This window comes from Eumetopias jubatus, unplaced genomic scaffold, assembly GCF_037043125.1.
Source record: "Eumetopias jubatus isolate StellerSeaLion01/CBP00866 unplaced genomic scaffold, mEumJub1_p1.0 scaffold_2, whole genome shotgun sequence".
NCBI classification, from domain to species: Eukaryota; Metazoa; Chordata; class Mammalia; order Carnivora; family Otariidae; genus Eumetopias; species Eumetopias jubatus.
Window position 1 is genome coordinate 95,698,063 of NW_028274808.1, and position 22,093 is coordinate 95,720,155.

Sequence of the window (22,093 nt, forward strand, 5' to 3'; positions counted from 1 at the left end):
CATGATAAAAACTCCGAGTAACTAGAAACAGAGGGGAACTTCCTCAACTTGATAAAGAACATCTACAAAAAGCCTACAGCTGTGAAACCAAAAAGATCAGGAACAAGGCAATCATGTGCCCTCTCACCACTGCTTTACAACATCAAACTGGAAGTACTAGCTAATGCAATTTGACTAAAAAAGGAAATAAAAGTTGTACAGATTGGGAAGGAAGAAATTTGTTTGCAGATGACATGATTGTCTATGTAGAAAACAAACCAAAAAAAGAACAAAAAAACTGTGGAACAAAAAAGCAATTACAGCATAACAAGGTTGCAGGATACAGGGGTAATATACAAAAGTCAAGTGTTTTCCCATATACCAGCAATGAGCAAATGGAATTTTAAATTAAGAACATTTTGCCATTTACCTTAGTACATAAAAAAATTACTAAGTTATATATCTAACAAAATCTATATGAGGAGAACTCTGATGGAAGATATCAAAGAAGAAGTAAATAAATGAAGAGATAACCCATGTTCATGGATAGGAAGACTCAAAGTCAAAATGTCAGTTCTTCCCAGCCTGATCTATAGATTGAGTACAATCCCAGTCAAAATCCCAGCAAGTTATTTTGTGGATATTGACAAACTGATTCTAAAGTTTATCTGGAGAAAAGGGTTAGTATCCAAAATCTGTAAAAAACTTACCAAACTCAAAACCCAAAAAACAAATAATCCAGTTAAGAAATGGGCAGAATACATGAATAGACACTTTTCCAAACAAGACATCCAGATGGCCAACAGACATATGAAAAGATGCTCAGCATCACTCATTATCAGGGAAATACAAATCAAAACCACAATGAGATACCACCTCACACCTGTCAGAATGGCTAAAATTATAGCACAGGAAACAACAAGTGTTGGTGAGGATGCAGAGAAAGAACACTCTTGCATTGTTGGTGGGAATGCAAACTCGTGTAGCTGCTGTGGAAAACAGTGTGGAGGTTCCTCAGAACGTTAAAAATAGGACTGTACTATGATCCAGCAGTTACACTACTAGGTATTTACCCAAAGGATAGAAAAATACAGATTTGAAGGGGTACATACATCTCAATGTTTATAGCAGCATTATCAACAATAGCCAAACTATGGAGAGAGCTCAAATGTCCATTGACTGATGAATGGATAAAGAAGAGGTGTTTTATATATGGGAATATTACTCAGCCATCAAAAAGAATGAAATCTTGCCATTTGCAACAATGTGGATGAAGCTAGAGTGTATTATACTAAGCAAAATAAGTCAGTCAGAGAAAGACAAATACGTATGATCTCACTCCTATGTGGAATTTAGGAAACAAAACAAATGAACATATGACAAGGGGAGAAAGAGAGAGAGAGGAAAACAAACCATAAGAGACTCTTAACAATAGAGAACAGGGCACCTGGGTGGCTTAGTTGGTTAAGCGTCTGCCTTTGGCTCAGGTCATGATCCCAAGGTCCTGATATTGAGTCCCAGGTCGGGCTCCCTGCTTCAGCTCCCTACTCAGCAAGGGAGTCTGCTTCTCCCTCAGCCTCCCCCTCCCCTGCTCATGTGCACATGTGCACTCTCTCTCTTTCTCAAATAAAATCTTGGAAAAAAAAAACCAATAAAGAACAAACTGAGGGCCAATGGAGGGAAGTGGGTGAAGGATGGGCTAAATGGGTGTTGGATATTAAGGAAGGTGCTTGTTACAGCAAAGGAAACAGTCAACAAAACTAAGAGGCAAGCCACAGAATGGGAGAAGATATTTGCAAATGACAGTACAGATAAAGGGCTGGTATCCAAGATCTATAAAGAATTTCTCAAACTCAACACCCAAAACAAATAATCAAGTCAAAAAGTGGGCAGAAGATATGAAAAGACACTTCTCTGAAGAAGACATACAAATGGCTAACAGACACATGAAAAAATGTTTATCATCATTAGCCTTCAGGGAAATTCAAATCAAAACCACATTGAGATACCACCTTACACCAGTTAGAATGGCAAAAATGGACAGGGAAAGAAACAACAAATGTTAGAGAGGTTGTGGGGAAAGGGGAACCCTCTTACACTGTTGGTGGGAATGCAAGTTGGTACAGCCACTTTGAAAACCAGTGTGGAGGTTCCTCAAAAATTTAAAAATAGAGCTACCCTATGACCCAGCAATTGCACTCCTGGGTATTTACCCCAAAGACACAGATGTAATGAAAAGAAGGGCCATATGCACCCCAATGTTCATAGCAGCAATGTCTGCAATAGCCAAACTGTGGAAAGAGCCGAGATGCCCTTCAACAGATGAATGGGTAAAGAAGACGTGGTCCACATTTCCTTACACCACACACAAAAATAGACTCCAAATGGTTGAAAGACCTAAACGTGAGACAGGAGTCCATCAAAATCCTAAAGGAGAACACAGGTAGCAACCTTTTCGACCTTAGCCGCAGCAACTTCTTCCTAGAAACATCGCCAAAGGCACGGGAAGCCAGGGCAAAAATGAACTATTGGGATTTCATCAAGATAAAAAGCTTTTGCACAGCAAAAGAAACAGTCCACAAAACCAAAAGACAACCGACAGAATGGGAGAAAATATTTGCAAATGACATATCAGATAAAGGGCTAGTATCCAAAATCTATAAAGAACTTATCAAACTCAACACCCAAAGAACAAATAATCCAATCAAGAAATGGGCAGAAGGCATGAACAGACATTTCTCCAAAGAAGACATCCAAATGGCCAACAGGCACATGAAAAAGTGCTCAACATCGCTCGGCATCAGGGAAATCCAAATCAAAACCTCAATGAGATACCACCTCACACCCGTCAGAATGGCTAAAATTAACAAGTCAGGGAACGACAGATGTTGGCAGGGATGTGGAGAAAGGGGAACCCTCCTACACTGTTGGTGGGAATGCAAGCTGGTGCAACCCCTCTGGAAAACAGTATGGAGGTTCCTCAAACAGTTGAAATTAGAGCTACCGTTCGATCCAGCAATTGCACTACTGGGTATTTACCACAAAGATACAAATGTAGGGACCCGAAGGGGTACGTGTACCCCAATGTTTATAGCAGCAATGTCCACCATAGCCAAACTGTGGAAAGAGCCAAGATGCCCATCGACAGATGAATGGATAAAGAAGCTGTGGTATATATACACAATGGAATATTATGCAGCCATCAAAAGGAATGAGATCTTGCCATTTTCAACGACGTGGATGGAACTGGAGGGTGTTATGCTGAGTGAAATAAGTCAATCAGAGAAAGACATGTATCACATGACCTCACTGATATGAGGAATTCTTAATCTCAGGAAAGAAACTGAGTGTTACTGGAGTGGTTGGGGGTGGGAGGGATGGGGTGGCTGGGTGATAGACATTGGGGAGGGTATGTGCTATGGTGAGCGCTGTGAATTGTGCAAGACTGTTGAATCACAGTTCTGTACTTCTGAAACAAATAACGCAACATATTTTAAGAAAAAAGAAAAAGAAGAAGATAACAGGAGAGGAAGAAAAGGGGAGTATGTCAGAGGGGGAGACGAACCATGAGAGATGATGGACTCTGAAAAACAAACTGAGGGTTCTAGAGGGGAGGGGGGTAGGGGGATGGGTTAGCCTGGTGATGGGTATTGAGGAGGGCACGTTCTGCATGGAGCACTGGGTGTTATGAACAAACAATGAATCATGGAACACTGCACCAAAAACTAATGATGTAATATATGGTGATTAACATAACAATAAAAAATTTAAAAAAAAAGAAGATGTGGTCCATATATACAATGGAATATTACTCAGCCATCAGAAAGGATGAATACCCAACTTTTACATCAATATGGATGGGACTGGAGGAGATTTTGTTAAGTGAAATAAGCAGAGAAAGTCAATTATCACATGGTTTCACTTATTTGTGGAACATAAGGAATAGCCTGGAGGACACTAGGAGAAGGAAGGGAAAAAAATGAGGGGGGGAGTGGGAATTGGAGGGAGAGATGAACCATGAGAGACTATGGACTCTGAGAAACAAACAGGGTTTTAGAGGGGAAGGGGGAGGGGGTATTAGTTAGCCCAGTGATGGGTATTAAGGAGGGCACGTACTGCATGGAGCACTGGGTGTTATGCACAAACAATGAATCATGGAACACTACATCAAAAACTAATGATGTAATGTATGGTGATTAACATAACAATAAAAATTATTAAAAAAAAACTAATGATGTATGGTGACTAACATAACATAATAAAATTAAAAAAAAAAAAGGAAGGCGCTTGTTATGTTGAGCACTAGGTGTTGAATATAAGTGATGAATCACTGAATTCTCCTGAAACCAATATTGCACTCTCTGTTACTAATTATAATTTAAATAAAAATTCAAAAAATAATTTTTAAATAAATAAAACTTATCTGGAGAGACAAAAGACCCAAAAATAGCCAACACAGTATTGAAGGAGAAGAACAAAATCAGAGGACTGACACTACCAGATTTCAAGAATTACTGTAAAGCTATAATAAGCTAGTGTGATATTGGTGAAAAAATAGACAAATAGATCAATGGAATAAAATACAGAATCTAGAATGGAATAAAATATAGTCCCACTTAAATGCAGTCAGCTGATCATTGACAAAGATGCAAAGGCAATACAGTGGTTCAAAGACAGTCTTTTTAGCAAATGGTGCTAGGACAATTAGACATTCACATGTAAAAGAATGAATATAGACACAGACCTTACATCCTCCACAAAAATTAATTCAAAATGGTCACAGACCTAAATGTAAAACACAAAACTATAAAATTCCTAGAAGATAAATAGAAGAAAATCTGAATGATCTTGGGTTTGGCAGTGAATTTTTGGGTATAACATCAAAGGCATGACCCATGAAACAATTGATAAGTTGGACTGAATTAAAATGAAAATTTTCTCTGTGAAAGACACTGTCAAGAGGATGAAAATTCAAGCCACAGACAGGGAGAAAATATTTGCAAAAGGCATAGCAGATAAAGGACTGTTATCCAAAATATATGAAGAACTCTTAAAACTCAACAATAAGAAAACAACTCAATTAAAGGTGGGCACATGGGGTACCTGGGTGGCTCAGTTGTTAAGCATCCGCCTTCAGCTCAGGTCATGGTCTGAGGGTCCTGGGATCGAGCCCTGCATCGGGCTCCCCACCAGCCCCCTTCTGTATTCCCTCTCTCCTTGTCTCTCTCTCTCTCTCTCTGTCAAATAAATAAAATCTTTAAAAAAAATAAAAAGTGGGCACATGTTGTGATGAGCACTGGGTGTTCTATGCAACTAATGAACCAGTGGCTACGCTGAACATAATAAAAAAAAAAAAAGTGGACCAAAGATCTTAACAGACACCCCACCAAAGAAGATATAGAGATGGCATATAAGATTATGAAAAGATGCTACACATCATATTTCACCAGGGAAGTGCAAACTAAAACAATGAGCTGCTACTCATTACGCCAAATATGTACCAGATACACCTATTACAATGGCCAAATTTAAGAACGCTGACACCACCAAACTCTGGGAAAGATGTGGAGCAACAGGAAATCTCAATTCATTCATTGGTGGGAATGCAAAATGGTATAGCCACTTTTGAAGGCAGTGTGATGGTTTCTTACAAAACTAAAATATTCTTACCATATGGTCCAACAATTGCATTCTTCTGTATTTAGCCAAAGGAGTTGAAAACTTATATCCACACAAAAACCTGAACATGGATGTTTATAGCAGCTTTGTTCACAGTTGCCAAAACTTGGAAGCAACCAAGATGTCCTTTAGTTAGGCAAATGGACAAATAAACTGGTACATCCAGACAATGGAGTATTATTCAGCACTAAAAAGAAATGAGCTTTCAAGCCATGAGAAGACATGGGGGAAACTAAAATGTGTATTATTAAGTGAAAGAAGCTAGTCTGAAAAGGCTACATCCTGTTTGACTCTAACTGACAGTCTGGGAAAGGCAAAACTATGAAGACAGTAAAAAGACGTTATCAGGAGTTTAGGAGGAGAGAGGGATGAATAAGCATAGATGAAGCACAGAGGATTTTTAGAACAGTGAAACTACCTGTATGGTACTATAATGGTGGGTACATGTCATTGTAAGTTTGTCCACACCCATAAAATATACAGCACCAAGAGTGAACTCTAATGTAAACTATGGACTTTGAGTGATAATGTTGTGTCAGTGTAGGTTCATCAGTATTAATAAATATACCACTACAGTGAGGGATGTTGAAAATGGGGGAGGGCTCTGCACATATGGGGACAAGAAGTATAGTGGAAATCTCTAACTTGTCAATTTGCTGTTAACCTAAAACTGCTCTAAAAATAGTCTGTTAACAATCACATAAGATGAGTTATGAACATAGGAGAAATCCCAAATTTCACACCATAAAACCACCTTTTCATAGATTAGCAATTTACTGTATGAACATATTATGGCACATTAAAGTTTCATTTCTTGTACACTAACAGTTCTGCCTTAATGAAAGATAATAAATTTAGATCAATCATCTGATTAGTGACATAGGGTTAAGGGTCTTCAGTATAATTAGAATTCATTTGGGGTCACAATTTAGAAGCTCATTTTAAAATTTAAAAACATTGAGGGGCGCCTGGGTGGCTCAGTCATTAAGCGTCTGCCTTCGGCTCAGGTCATGATCCCAGGGTCCTGGGATCGAGCCCCGCATTGGGCTCCCTGCTTGGCAGGAAGCCTGCTTCTCCCTCTCCCACTCCCCCTGCTTATGTCCCCTCTCTTGCTCTCTCTCTTTCTCTGTCAAGTAAATAAAATATTTTTTAAAGAAAATAAAACAAAAAAATAAAATTTAAAAACATTGATATACAGTACTTCTGTAAAATAGAGTTATGCTAAAGATAATTGAATATCAGTAGTGTACTGCCAGTAAGGAGGTTAATCCAAAGCATAATATACAATTAATAGAAAATAATCACAGCCATTATCGAAAATAAATAGATAAAAACAAATAGCTATGAGGAACCAGTCATTATAAATGATTGTTTTCAGTTTTACTTTCATTTGCAAAATACTAAATTTTATCAACTGATTGATATGCTTGCTCAGTTTTACTGATTAAAGCCTTTGGAGCAGAAATGTTTTATAATCATGCTAATAAAATTTTTACTGTGTCCATTGGCTCTTTTTTCTTTTTTTTTGAGAGAACATGTGAACAGAGGGCAGGGCAGGAGAAGGGCAGAGGGAGAGGGAGAAGTAGAATCTTGAGCAGACTCCCCACTGAGCACAGAGCCCAGTGTGGGATTTGATCTCACAATGCTGAGATCATGACCTGAGCCGAAATCAAGAGTCAGATGCTTACCAACTGAGCCACCCAGGCACCCCTTGGCTCTTTATAAGTTTTGCAAAAGAAAAAAAAAAGTTTTAGAATTTATTTATATACCTGTGTGCCTTTTAGGCCACAGGTTATCCGCAGGGTGTTGTGTCGCTGTCCTCTTCTGTGTTCCTTTTTAAAATACGTCATAAGAGTATATGAATAAAACTAATATGAGAAAAGGGTCTCATTTTTTTCTCTCTAGAATCCCTCAACCTCTGTCACTAATTTAGAATGTTTACTTAGAACTCCTGAGATAGGTAGCTCTTTGAAGATGGAAGTTTTTTGTTTTTGTTTTTGCTTAATAATCAATATGGTCCTGCTGTATTGATAGGGTAAGTGTGGTATTCTTGTTATGAACAAATTATTTTATGTATCCATTTTTTCTTAAGATTTTACAAATATATTTATTTCCAATATGAATTGAATTTATAGGAGTGTGCTGAAAAACAAGGCCAAATTGAACGAGCCATTAGGGAGAAAAAAGCAGTGGAAGGAGAACTAGAAAAGGTAAAAAAAAAAAAAAAACCTACCTAAAACTCAGCTGCAAATGCTCACTATTACTCTCCACTTTCATCACACTGTCTATTAGCAACCCCTACAGTGTAAGTGAGTGTTTTTATTTGGAATATATTCACAATCAACACTTAAATATTAATATTGCCTGAATACATTTCTTTGTAAGAGTGGCCACAGTATATGTACTTTTTACTTAAAGGTATAAATTTTATGAAGTAGCTATATTCCTTGTTTAAACTTCATCCCAATAGTAAATTTTACTTGGTCTCCCTTCTGTTTTTAAATTTAATGCCAACCTTTATTGGGTGTAAGCCATCTATAAAAACAAGTATATATAACCAGAAAATTATAATATTACTCTGATTTTAACCTTTTAAATGTGTAGATTTTTATTTCTTAAGTAGGAAAGTATTACCCCAGTGATATTTGAGAAAAAATAATGTGAAAAGTCTATAGTTTAAAATTTTATTTCTTATTTAAATATTTTTTTATCATCAGTAAATATCCCACTCTTTTAAAATGCCTTGGGAAAAAAGGGAAATGAAACTTGATGCAGCATATACTGTGTTTTAAGTGCTGCATTAGGAACTCGTAGAGGTTAAGTAACTTACCCATGCTAACAAGTAGTAAATGGTAGAGCCAGATTTGATGTTCAAAGAAAACTACATAGTATAAAAAGCATGTGACATATCTGTATTAGTGACATAAAAAGATCATGACATCAGATAGTAAAAGAGTCACTTACAAAAGCAGCATATAGCAAAAGTATATATGTCATGTTCCAGGTAGGACATTTATGGTCACCAGTCTCCTGTGAGGTTGATTCCTTCTGAATTACTATTATGGAATAGGGATCGATCCCATTTAGATTGCTACCTACTGTACATCATGGCTGTGATAAATTCTTTAAATCACATGGCATAGATTAAGGAATAGGCTTAATTGAGGAAATGTAAAACAAGACTAAAGACAACAGGTAAAGAAAAGGCACAGGTCCCTAATTCTATCCCACTGTCCCAGACAAGTGTGCTAAAGTCAAAGTACTGATATATATATATATAGACATAGATATATCTATATATATACACACATGTCTGTATTTTAGTAGTGGGACATTAACTTGCTGATATTCAACCTTTTTATAGAGCAGGAGTGACAAAGCAGTCTTTTCAGTGGGAGAAGATACAGGTTGCTTGGCCAGGCAGTCTGGATTTAGAGGGTAGCTATGGGTAGAATTTGTCTGAAATGTGAGCTGCTTAGCACCTGGAAACTTTACGGTTCTCAGGATGTTACAGCCCCTGTGTTGTGGTAGGAAGCCTGTCTTATAAGAAGCTGAGCTTGGGTACACCCACTCCTGTTGGGAAAAGAGGCAGCCCCATTTCAGTTAGATTATGGTCTAGTTAATCCAGAGTAAGATTATAGAATCACTTTCAGATAGTTCTGTTTATTGCATCATAGCATATATCTGTATTCTTTAATATCAGAATACAGAATTGTCTTTTTTTTTTAAGATTTTATTTATTTATTTGAAAGAGGAAACATGCATGAGCATACTCGCCTCTGAGCAGAGAGCCCAAAGCAGGGCTCAATCCCAGGATCCCGAGATCATTACCTGAGCCAAAGGCAGACACTTAACCAGCTGAGCCACCAGGTGTGCCTGAATATAGAATTGTCTTGAAGGGTATTCAAAACAATTTAATCAAAACAGTTATCTCTAATTGGTGACATTTAGAATATTTCTTTTCTTTCAGCTATTTTACATTTCTTTTTAAAATATTAAAACTATCCCAAGGACCAAATGGCTTCACAAACATATTCTACCAAACAGTTAAAGAGTTAATACCTATTCTTCTCAAACTATTCCAAAAAACAGAAAAGGAAGGAAACCTTCCAAATTCATTCTATAAGGCCAGCATCACCCGGACCAGACAAAGACACTACTAAATAGAACTGCAGGCCATTATCCCTGATGAACATGGATATAAAAATTCTCAATAAAAATACTAGCAAACTGAATCCAGCAATACATTAAAAAAATCATTCACCATGATTAAGTGAGATTTATTCCTGGGTTGTTAGGGTGGTTCAGTATTTGCAAATCAATCAACATGACACATCACATTAATAAAAGAAAGGATAAAATAAATAATTTTAAAAATAACATATTGAAACTAGTTTGCAGTGAGCATGAATACTTTCAAAAAATAATTTTTATGTGTCAGTTTTCAACATTTTTTAAATATGAAATAACCAAAGTTACTGATATGTCTTACTGTGTAACAATGGGAACAGATGAACACATGATTATGGGTGTTTATTTATCATTGATAAACTGTGTAATTTCTTAAGACAGTTTTCTTCTGTAAGGTAATATACATATAATCTTCTTTTGCAGATTTACCATGAAGGTAGAGTAAATGAAAGTGATTACAGAAAACTAGAAGAAATGCACCAAAGATGTCTGGTTGCAGAGCGTTCAAAAGATGATCTTCAACTAAGACTTAAGACAGCAGAAAATAAAATAAAACAACTTGAAATAAAGTAAGTTATTCTTTTCGATTTTCTGTTAACATTTTCAGAATTCATACACTTTCTGACAGATTCTTTACTTTTTTTAAATAGGACTTACATATATGATGAAAAAAAACTTTAGCACCAAATAGAATTTTTTAAGTGTCTTTCTTTTTTTTTTTTTTTAAGATTTTATTTATTTATTTCACAGAGAGAGAGAGCACAAGCAGGGGGAGCAGCAGGCAGAGGGAGAGGGATAAGCAGGCCCCCCGCTGAGCAAGGAGACTAACGTGAGGTTCGATCCCAGGACCCTGGGATCATGATCTGCGCTGAAGGCAGATGCTTAACGAACTGAGCCACCTGGTCACCCCTTTAAGCTTATTTCTGAAAACTAATTTCCTCAGGAAGAAAAGATTTAACAGTATTATACCATTTTATTTTAAATTTCTCCTTTTTGGCAGTTAAATAGAATGCTGATAAGACTGAGTTTCATACTAACTATGCAGCTTTTACAGTAGCTTCCTTATAATTATTGCTTTTATACTCAGTTTATAATCCATCATGTTTATTTATTACATTGTCTACTAAAATGGTAAATTTATAGTCTGGCATATCCCTTCTGAATATTTTTCTACCTTTCTCCCCCAGAGTGTTATTTAATACAGTAAAACTTAATTTGAATTGCATGAAGTCTCAGTCTGTTACAGAATATGTTTAATATTTTAAAAATAAAGAGGAATAATGTCAGCAACACAGTGGAATGAATTGGAGGTACCCAGCCCATGTCCCTCCACAGAAAAATATATGAAAGGCATCCCTGGACAAAAATGCTTTTGTGAGAGCTTTGGGATCCAGGTAGGAGGTTACAAAACACTGCTGGAGCCCAAAAACAGGGAGGGAAGCTTATGCACCAGTGGCAGTGCACCCTATGGTCCCATCTCCCTATGGTCTTGGCTCTAAGCCTACTTGTCCGCAGTCCTATACCTGGCCCCCTCCACCAAGGGACTCAGCAAAAGCCATCCCTGTGGGTACTTCTGATAACAGGTCTGCCAGCCTCAGAGCTGACTGTTGTTCCTGCATCCCAGCTCTAGTTCCACTCTCTTATGGTGTGGAGGCGATCCTGCTCTCCCAGAAACCAGCCCAGTAAACTTATGGGAGTACTAACTGTTGCCCAGCAGAAATCACACCTGACTACAGACTTAGCAAAAACCACAAGACATGGATCCCGCAGTGCTCTACCACAATTTGAGGTAGTCTTTCATGGGCAGGAATCCACCCAAAAGATCCAGCAGAAGCCACACTTGCAGATGCTTCCAGTTAAACACCCACTGACCTCAGACCTGAGTACAATCTCTGAGGCAGTCTTGTGACCCAACTTTAGTCCCACTCTACCACAGTCCAAAAGCAGTCCTACCCACCCATGAACCAGCCCAGTGACATGACAGGAGCACCCTTAAGAACCCATGGGACACAACACCTGCTTGTGCCCCGATGACATGCTTGCCAACCATGAACCTGGCAATAGCCACATGACACGGTTTCAGCCTTACTCAACCACAATCCCAGAAGCAGCCCTATCAGTTGTAGGACTTGGAGGGAGAAAGTCTACCTGCCAAAATCAGTCTGTAAAGACTGGAAGAGGAATCTGCTTTTTCAAATATACAGATACCAAGAAAGAATCAGGCAAACATGTCAACACCAAAGGAAGCTAATAAAGCTCTACTAACTGACCCAAAAGAAACGGAGACTTATGAACTGCTTGACAAAGATTTTAAATATTGTCTTAAAGAAACTCAGTAGACTATGAGAGAACACATTCAACTAAATGCAATCAGAAAAATGATACATGAACAAAATGAGAAGTTTAACAAAGAAATAGAAACCATTAAAAAGAAACAAATCCTGGAGCTGAAGAACTGAACTGAAAAATTCTATAGAGTTTCAGCAGCAGACTTGATCATGCAGAAGAAAATCAGCAAACTTGAAGATAGGTCGTTTGAAATCATTCAGTTAGAGAAACAAAGAGAAGAAAGAATGAAAGAGTGAAGAAAACCTACATGAGCTATGGAACATCTTAAAGTAAACCAATATACACATTATGAAAATCCCAGAAGGAGCACAGAATGAGAAAGGAACAGAAAGTTTATAAAGAAATAATAATAGAAAACTTCCCAAATCTGGAGAGGGAGTTGAACATCCAGATCCATGACACCCAAAGAATCACAAATTGGCTCAACATCAAGAGGTCTTCACTTAGACACATTATAATCAAATGGCCAAACATAAAAAAGAATTTTGAAAACAGGAAATGATTCATCATATACAAGGGACTCCCCCCAAACCCTATAAAACTGTCAGTGGATTTCTTAGAAGAAACCTTGCAGCAGAGAGAGAATGGTATGATATATTCAAAGTACTGAAAGAAAAAAAACTGCAAACCAGGAATACTATACCCAGCAAAGTTATCCATCAGAAATGAAGGAGAGATTAAAAATTTTCTAAGACAAGCAAAAGCTCAAAAGGGGTTACATCACCATTAGAGTTGCTGTATAAGAAATGCTAAAGAGTTTTTCAAGTGGAAATGAAAGGACACTAATTAGCAACATCAAAATATATGAAAGTATAAAACTCACTGGTAAAAGTAAGTATATGGTCAAACTCAGAATACTCTGCATATAATAGTACATAAATCACTTTTAACACTAATATAGAAGTTAAAAGATAAGAGTATTAAAAATAATAGAGATACAGGGGCGCCTGGGTGGCTCAGTTGTTGGGTGTCTGCCTTCGGCTCAGGTCATGATCCCGGTGTCCCGGGATCAAGCCCTGCATCGGGCTCCCTGCTCAGTGGGAAGCCTGCTTCTCCCTCTCCCACCCCCCCTGCTTGTGTTCCCTCTCACTGTGTCTCTTTCTGTCAAATAAATAAATAAAATCTTTAAATAATAATATAATAGAGGTACAATAATGTGTTAATTGATATACAATATAAAAACATGTATGACATCAGTAACAAAAATGTGAGGGAGCAGAGAAGTAAAAGTGTGGAGATTTTTATGTGATTGAAGTTAAATTTGTTACAAATTTCAAACTATAAGATGTTTTATGTAAGCCTCATGCTAATCAGAAAAAAATGTGTAGTAGACAAAAGATAAAGGAATGAAAGCAACCACTATAAAAATTCAACAAAAGACAGCTAAAATAGGAATATAGAAACAAAGGAACTGCAAAACAGAACACGGTTAACAAAATCACAATAGTTATTACCTGTTAATAATTACTTTTAATTTAAGTGGATTAAATTATCTAATCAAAAGACATAGACTAAATGGATTAGAAAATAAGATCCAGCCATATGGTGCTTACTAGAAAGTCACTTTACATTTGAGGAAGCACATAGGCCAAAAGTGAAGAGATGGCAAAAGATATTCCATGCAAATGGTACCCAAAGACAGCAGGGGTATCTTATATCAGACAAATAGACTTAGGTCAAAAATTATCATGAGACAAAAATGATTATTATATAATGATAAAAAGGAGTTAATTCACAAGAGAAAATAGCAATCATAAAACTATATGCATTCAGCCTCAGAGCACCTAAATATATAAAGCAAATATTAACAGAGCTGAAGGGAAAAATAGAGAGCAATACAGTAAAAGTAGGAAACTGATAGCTCACTTTGAACAATAGATAGATCATCCAGAACAGGAAATCAGTAAGAAAACAGTACCTCTGAACAATGCTAAAGACCAAATTGGCCTAACATTCTGTCCAACACACCAGAAGACACATTCTTCTCAAGTGTTGAATTCTCCAGGATAGATCAGATGATAGGCCACAAGTCTTAGCAAATTTAAGAAGATTAAAATTATATCAAGTATCTTTTCCAAGTGCAATGGTATGAAACTACCAATCAGTAACAGGAGGAAAATTGGAAAATTAACACACTCTTGAACAATCAGTGGATCAAAAGGGAAATCAAAAATATCCTGACACAAATGAAAATGGAAGCATAATATACCAAAACTTAGAGGATGCAGCAAAATCACTTCTCAGAGGGATGTTTATAGCAAAGTTTATAACAATAAATATACATTAAGAAATCTCTCAAATAAACAACCTAACCATACACCTCAAGAACTAGAAAAAGAAGAAAAATATTAAGCCCAAAAGGAAGGAAATAACAGAGATAAGAGTAGAAATAGAGAATTTTTACAAAACAATAGAAAAGATCAATAAAACTGAGACTTGGTCTTTTGAAAAGATAAAATTGTTTTTAAAGATTTTATTTATTTATTTGACAGAGACACAGCAAGAGAGGGAACACAAGCAGGGGGAGTGGGAGAGAGAGAAGCAGGCTTCCCACCAAGCAGGGAGCCTGATGTGGGGCTTGATCCCAGGACCCTGGGACCATGACCCGAGCCGCAGGCCGACGCCTAATGACTGAGCCACCCGGGCACCCTTGAAAAGATAAAATTGACAGTCTTTTAGCTAGACTAAGAAAAAAAGACTCAAAATCAGAAATAAAAGAGGGGAGACATTATAGCTGATACCACGTGAATACAAGGGACCATAAGAGACTACTGTGAACAATTATATGCCAACAGATTAGATAAACTTGAAGAAATGGATAAATTCCTAGAAACATATGACCTTCCAAGACTGAATCTGAAAACTAGTAAGGAGATTGAATCAGTAATCAAAAACCTCCTTGGGTTTTGGAAAAGTCTAGAACCAGATGGCTTCACTGGTGAATTCTACTAAACATTTAGAGGAGACTTAAATTCCAGTCCTTCTCAAACTCTTCCAAAAAATTGAAGAGAGAACATTTCCAAACTCATTTTATGAGGCCAGCATTACTCTGATACCAAAACAAGACAAAGACACTATCAGAAAAGAAAATACCAGGCTTGGGTGGGGGGATGGGTTAGCCTAGTGATGGGTATTAAAGAGGGCATATAATGAATGGAGCACTGGGTGTTATACGCAAACATTGAATCATGGAACACTACATCAAAAACTAATGATGTAATGTACGGTGATTAACATCACATAATAAAATAAAAAAAAGCAAAAGAAAATAGAATACCAGGCTTAATATCCATGATGAACACAGATGCAAAAATACTCCAAAAAACATACTAGCAAACCAAATTCAATAGCATATTAAAAGGATCATACATAATTGTCAAGTAGAATTAATACCTGGGAGACAAGGATGGTATGCAGATCAGTAAATGGGCTATACCACATTAAAGAATGAAGGATAAAACTCATGATCATTTCAATAGATACAGAAAAAGCATTTCACAAAATATAACATCTATTCATGATTAAAAAAATAACAAATTAGAGAAGAAATGTACCTCAACCTACTAAAGGCCATATATGACAAGCCCACAACTAACATCATACTGAATGGTGAAAAAAAGCTAAAATCTTTTCCTTTAAGATCAGGAACAAGACCGTGGTGCCCACTCTTGCCACTTCTATTCAACATAGTAATGGAAGAGCAGTTACAAGAGAAAAAAAAAGAAAATCATCCAAATTAGAAGTAAAATTGACTCTGTTCACAGACAACATGTTCCTATATATTGAAAAAACCCTGAAGATGCCACCAAAAAAGTCATTAGATCTAATATATAAATTCAGCAAAGCTGTAGGATGCAAAATCAACATACCAAAATCAGTTGCATTTCTATACACTAACAATAAACTATTTGAAAAAGAAATGAACAATCCCATTCATAAGAGCTTCAAAATGAATAAAATACTTAGACTAAATTTAACCAGGGAAGTGAAAAAACTTTACACTGAAAACTAAAAATCATTGGTGAAAGAAATTGAGAAAGTCGCATATAAATGTAAAGATACCATCTTCATGAATTGGATGAAATAATATTGTTAGAATGTCCATACTATCCAAAGCAGTCTTCAGATTTGATAAAATTCCTATCAAATTTCCAATGGCATTTTTCACAAAAATAGAAAAAACAATCCTAAAATTCATAATGGGGGCGCCTGGGTGGTTCAGTCAGTTAAGCATCGCCTTTGGCTGGGGTCATGATCCTGGGATCCTGGGATCGAGAAGCCCTGTGTCTGGTTCCCTGCTCAGCAGAGAGCCTGCTTCTCCCTCTCCTTCTTCCACTCCCCCTGCTTGTGCTCTCTCTCTCTCTGTCAAATAAATAAATTCTTAAAAAAAATTCATAATGAATCTCAAGACTTTGAGTAGACAAAGCAATCTTAAGAAGAACAAGCTGAATGCATCACAGTTCCTGATTTCAAAAAATATTATAAGTCTTCAGTAATCAAAACAGTATGGGGGATGCCTGGGTGGCTCAGTCGGTTAAGCATCTGCCTTCAGCTCAGGTCATGATCCCAGTGTCCTGGGATTGAGTCCAGCATCAGGCTCCTTGCTCAGCGGGGAGCCTGCTTCTCCCCCTGCCTGCCACTCCCCCTGCTTGTGCTGTTTCTCTCTCTGACAAATAAATAAAATCATAAATAAATAAATAAATAAATAAATAAATAAATGAAAGAAAAATTATTTTAAAAAATCAAAGCAGTATGGTACAGGCATAAAAAGTAGACATGTAGATCAATGGAAATAAATACATGCATTTATGGCCAGCTGATCTTTGACAAGAGTGCCAAGAACACACAATGGGGAAAGGATAGTCTTTTCAATAAGTGGTATTGGGAAAACTGGACGTCCATGTGCAAAAGAATGAAATTGAACCCTTATCTCACACCATATACAAAAATCAACTCAAAATGGATTCAAGACTGAAATGTAAATCCTGAAACTGTAAAACTACTAGAAGAAAACAGGGGGAAAGCTTCTTGACGTTGGTCCTCGCAGTGATTTTCGGATCTGACCCTATAAGTACAATTAACAAAAACAAAAATAAACAAGTGGAATTACATCAAACTAAAAAGTTCCTGCATAACAAAGAGAAAAATCAAGAGTGAAAAGACCACCTACAGCATAGGAGAAAATATTTGCAGGCAATATCTGATAAGGAGTTAATATCGAAAATATGTAAGGAAGTTGAACAATTCAATAGCAAAACAGATAAACTGCTTTAGAAATGGGAAAAGGACCTGAAGAGACTTTTCTCAGAAGACATACAAATGGCCAACAGGTATATCAAAAGGTGCTCTTCATCACTGATCATCAGGAAAATGCAAATCAAAATCACATTGACGTATCCCCTCACACCTGTTGGAATGGCTATCAAAAAGAAGATAGACTCCAGAGAAAGATGGCAGAGCACAGGTACAGCTTTTGGCTGACAGCATTCAGCAAATGTAAACTTATCCCGATTGAATATGCTTTCACTGCTGTAGCTGGAGAAGCCCCTCCAGTGGGAATTAAAGCTGCAAATAGTGTGGTATTAGCAACTGAGAAGAAACAAGTCCATTCTGTATGATGAGCAAAGTCTACACAAAGTGGAGTCAGTCAGGCTTGGTGTATAGTGGCATGGGCCCAGATTACAGAGTGCTTGTGTACAGAGCTCAAAAACTAGCTCAGTGATACCTCATTTACCAAGAACCCATTCTAGCAGCTCAGCTGGTATAGTGATGCAAGAATATACTCAATCAGGTGGTGTTCATGCATTTGGAGTTTCTTTACTAATTTGTGGTTGGAATGAGGGGCAACTGTATTTATTTCAGTCAGATCCATCTGGAGCTCACTTTGCCTGGAAAGCCTCAGCAATGGGAAAGAACTATGTGAATGAGAAGACTTTCCTCAAGAAAAATAACAAAGACCTGGAATTTGAAGATGCATTCATATGGCCATATTAACCCTAAAGGAAAGCTTTGAAGGGCAGATGACAGAAGATACCATAGAAGTTGGAACCTGCCATAAAGCCAGATTTAGGAGGCTTACTTCAACAGAAGTTAAGGATTACTAGGCTGCCATTAGCACAATGAAGTGATTGGAAAATCCACAATTTCAGATAATTCCTCTACTTAACCATGTTTAAAGCATGTTTTGTTTTGCAGGCTTTTTGCATACTTATTTCTACATGGCTTAATGGACTGATGTTTTTTAAATGACATTCATAAATCATAATAAACTGTTAAATCCAAAAAAAAAAAAGACAAAAGATAACCAGTGTTGGTGAGGATATGGAGAAAAGGAAACCCTTGTACATTGGTGGGAATGTAAATTGGTACAGCCACTATGAAAAACTGTACAGAGGTTCCTCAAAAAAGTTTAAAAACTGCAATATGATCCATTTCTGTGTATATATCAAAGGAAACAAAATCGCTGTCTCAAAAAAATATCTACACTCTACATTAATTGCAGTATTATTCACAGTAGCCAAGATATGGAAACAACCTAAGTGTCCATTAACAGATGAATGGATGGGGGGGTGAATAGATGGATATTTATTTCTAGTTATCCCCCCAGTTCTCTGTTTTTTTCTTACAATTTGTTGAAAACCTAGGTTGTTTGTATTCTAGTTTCCTCTGCCTGCATGCATATATGTGATGCCATTTACCTTGTTTCTCTGTCCCATGTAATTCCTAAAAACTAGTAATCAAATCAAGAGGCTTGACCTGATCCAGTTCACATTTTTTTGTAAGAATTCCTTATAAATGGTAACATTTTGGACTTCAGTTTGTAGGCACATAATATGTGATTATTTCTGATGTTAACATCTTTCTATTTTTATCATTTGATGATCATTACCTAGATCTGTCATTTCCTTAGGAACTTTATCAGCCAAAGTTGAAATAGGAAAAAAGAGCCAAAGTATTATGGAAATAAAAGACCTTATATATTCCCTCTGACACGTATTGACCAGATAATGTTCGCAGTATTTGATTAGCAGGATTGAAAAAATGGAAATTTTTAAAGATAGGAATAAAAATTAGCAATATATTGAAGCAATATACATTTGAGGGTTTTGTCACCCCGTAATCCATTATTGAGAAAGTTCAAGAAATATAACCTATTTAAACTGATAAAACAAGAGGTTTATAGAACTGGAAGTTTATTTTTAAAAAAATTTATAAGTCATATAAGAGGAAAATATGAAAAGGTCTTATTGTAATTTAGTAATATAGACAGCTAATGTGTCTTCCTATGGAGTCGATTGAAGTAATAAAGGAATTTTGATCATTACCTACATCACCTTCCTTACCATTAGCTTCAGTTTATCCCCTTGAAGTCTTTGTTACACAGTGATTCTCACTTTTAGCAAAATTTGAAAAAAAGTTTCACATAGATTTTCTAGGTGAGTGGTAACAGTTCAGTTTATTAGATGAGATTGCTAAATTGGTTGTTATTTGCCTGGGATAATACAACATTGTGAAACTACATAGTTTAAATCTACAGTGAAGAGTAATGGGTCGGAACAAAGAATACAAAAGTCTATACTATAAAACATAACTTCTTGACTTTCATTACAGATCATTAAGTTTAAAGGTTCCTTTTGTTTTTTTAATCAGTTCCTCAGAAGAGATATCCCGTTGCCAAGAAATGATTCAGAAACTTCAAAACATATTGGAGTCTGAGAGAGAGAACTGTGGATTTGTCAGTGAACAAAGGCTGAAACTTCAGCAAGAAAATGAACAGTTACAGAAAGAGACTGAAGATTTAAGAAAGCTTGCTCTCGAGGCTCAAAAAAAAGCCAAATTAAAGGTATTTTGCAGACTAGTTAGAGTTAAATGTGTATTTGTGAAAGTCAAAATATAAAAAGCATTTAGAGAGACCCAGTAAAACATTTTTAAGGCCTTTTTTTTTTTGCCTTTTCATCAGATAGCACTAAATCATAATGCAGAGCATTAACCAGTCTTTTTTATATTATAGAATTTGGCAAGCATACTTGAAAATGATTGCTTTCACTATCCACACACACACAAAATTCTTTGCAACCATGAAATACACTGATATTCCCGCCAAAGCAATTTAAGCAGTGCTAGCAAAACTATAGATTAGATAACTTTATAGACTACCATCCTCTCTTCTATAATAGCTTCTTAAAAATTAAACTCTAAAACCAACTTTATAGAGGATGCTACATCAGTATGCTCTGAGAACCTCTCATATGTAGTCTAAAATTTCCATGCTAGGAGGAAGGCAAGGGACAAAAGTCTCCTTTAGAAAAAAAATTCTCCTTTATTGTCACTCTCTTTTACTCCTTCCTCATGCTAATGTTTAACATGCTTTGACAATAGGAACAAGATAACCTGTTTAAGAGAGTTTCAAGAAGCACTGATATCATCTTCACCATGTTCCTTGCCTTACCCCATTCCATGCAACTTTTATAAAAGTTGTCATTAACTCTTTATGATAAAGACCTATATCTTCCAGTTTCATAGAAAGGATATGAGGTGGCAGTATTCATGTTTCACTTTGTTTTTTGTTGCTCTATACTCATAAGAAGTCACATTCCAGTCTAATTCATATCAACACATTTATTGAATGCCTCCTACTGCAAGCATCAAACACTATTTATAAAAGCTTGAACTCTGAAAAGAGAGCCTTATATCATACAGAGAAGTTTCTACTTTATGCTTTAGTCTGTGGGGATTCAAGACTTTTTATAAAGCTATAGTAATTAAGACAGTGTGCTATCAGTATAATAATAATTAGCTTGATCAATAGAACAAAACAGAGTCCAGGAACAAACCCATTTTTCATAATCACTTCATTTATAACAAAAGCACCACTGTAGTTCAATATGGAAAGAATTATCTTTATAATAAATGATGCTAGATCAATTGGGTCCATATTTTAAAAATAAACCTTGACCCCTATATCATACCATACATTTAAATTAATTTGAGCTGCCTTGTAGACCTAAATGCAACATATAAAACAATGGAGCTTCATAGAGAAAATCTTCATGATCTTGGGCAAAAAATGAGAACACAAATGCAATAATCATAACATAAAGATTAATTGGATTTCATTAAATTAATATTATTGAGTCATCAAAAGATACCACAGTACAATGCTGACTCTGGTTTGCCAGTTTTGCCTATTAAAAATCACAATCTAAATTGTCAAAAAAAAAAAAAGATACCATTAAGAGAGTGAAAGTGAAAGAAGGTATTTATAATACAAGAAGTATTTGTAATACATAAAATATAGATAATACATGTGTAATATAATACATTTATAATACAATAATATAATATATAAATATGCATTTATATATATAATACAAACAAAAAAGGACTAAGATTTAGAATATAAAAACTGTTACCAATTAATAATGATAAAAACCACAATTAATAAGGAAAAAACAAGCACCCTATTTCCAAAAATGGGCAAAAAACTGAAATATGCACTTCACAAAAGAGAATATATGAAAAAATGTTCAACTGCATTATTTATCAACAAAATATAATTAAAATTACAATGAAGTACCACTGCATACTTACCAGAATGGCTAAAGTTCAAAAAAAACTAAGAGCATCAAGTGTTGACAAAGATAGATGTAAAGCAACTGGAACTTCCATATAATACTTTGCGAATGTAAGTTGATATAACTACCACTTAGCGGTGTCTTTTAAAGTTGGACATGCATATCTACAATGCCAAATAATGCTGGCTTCATACCCACAGATATGAGTGCTTATGTTCATGAAAACACACATATAAGAATATTCATAGAAGTTTTAATCTTGTCAAAAATTGAAAATAAAGCAAATGTCCATCCACATGAGATTACATAAATAAATGATG

The 22,093-nt window shown here is 36.0% G+C and overlaps 1 protein-coding gene and 1 pseudogene across 12 annotated transcripts in view; both read left to right on the top strand.

Moving 5' to 3' along the window:
• The window catches only part of SCLT1 (sodium channel and clathrin linker 1), a 202,021-nt gene that overhangs the window by 113,470 nt on the left and 66,458 nt on the right, over positions 1 to 22,093 (top strand). For 11 of the 12 annotated variants that reach the window (XR_015767773.1, XR_015767774.1, XR_015767775.1 and 8 more), the window contains 3 exons: positions 7,794 to 7,868; positions 10,273 to 10,418; positions 19,849 to 20,041. Coding sequence is in view for 6 of the 12 variants with exons in the window: in XM_088021038.1 (XP_087877164.1) it covers positions 7,794 to 7,868; positions 10,273 to 10,418; positions 19,849 to 20,041 (414 nt within the window). In the remaining 6 variants the exon portion in view is untranslated. The remainder of the gene's footprint in view (positions 1 to 7,793; positions 7,869 to 10,272; positions 10,419 to 19,848; positions 20,042 to 22,093) is intronic. The other variant, XM_088021041.1, reaches the window with a different exon arrangement.
• LOC114208152 (proteasome subunit alpha type-2 pseudogene) lies at positions 17,647 to 18,326 on the top strand (annotated as a pseudogene).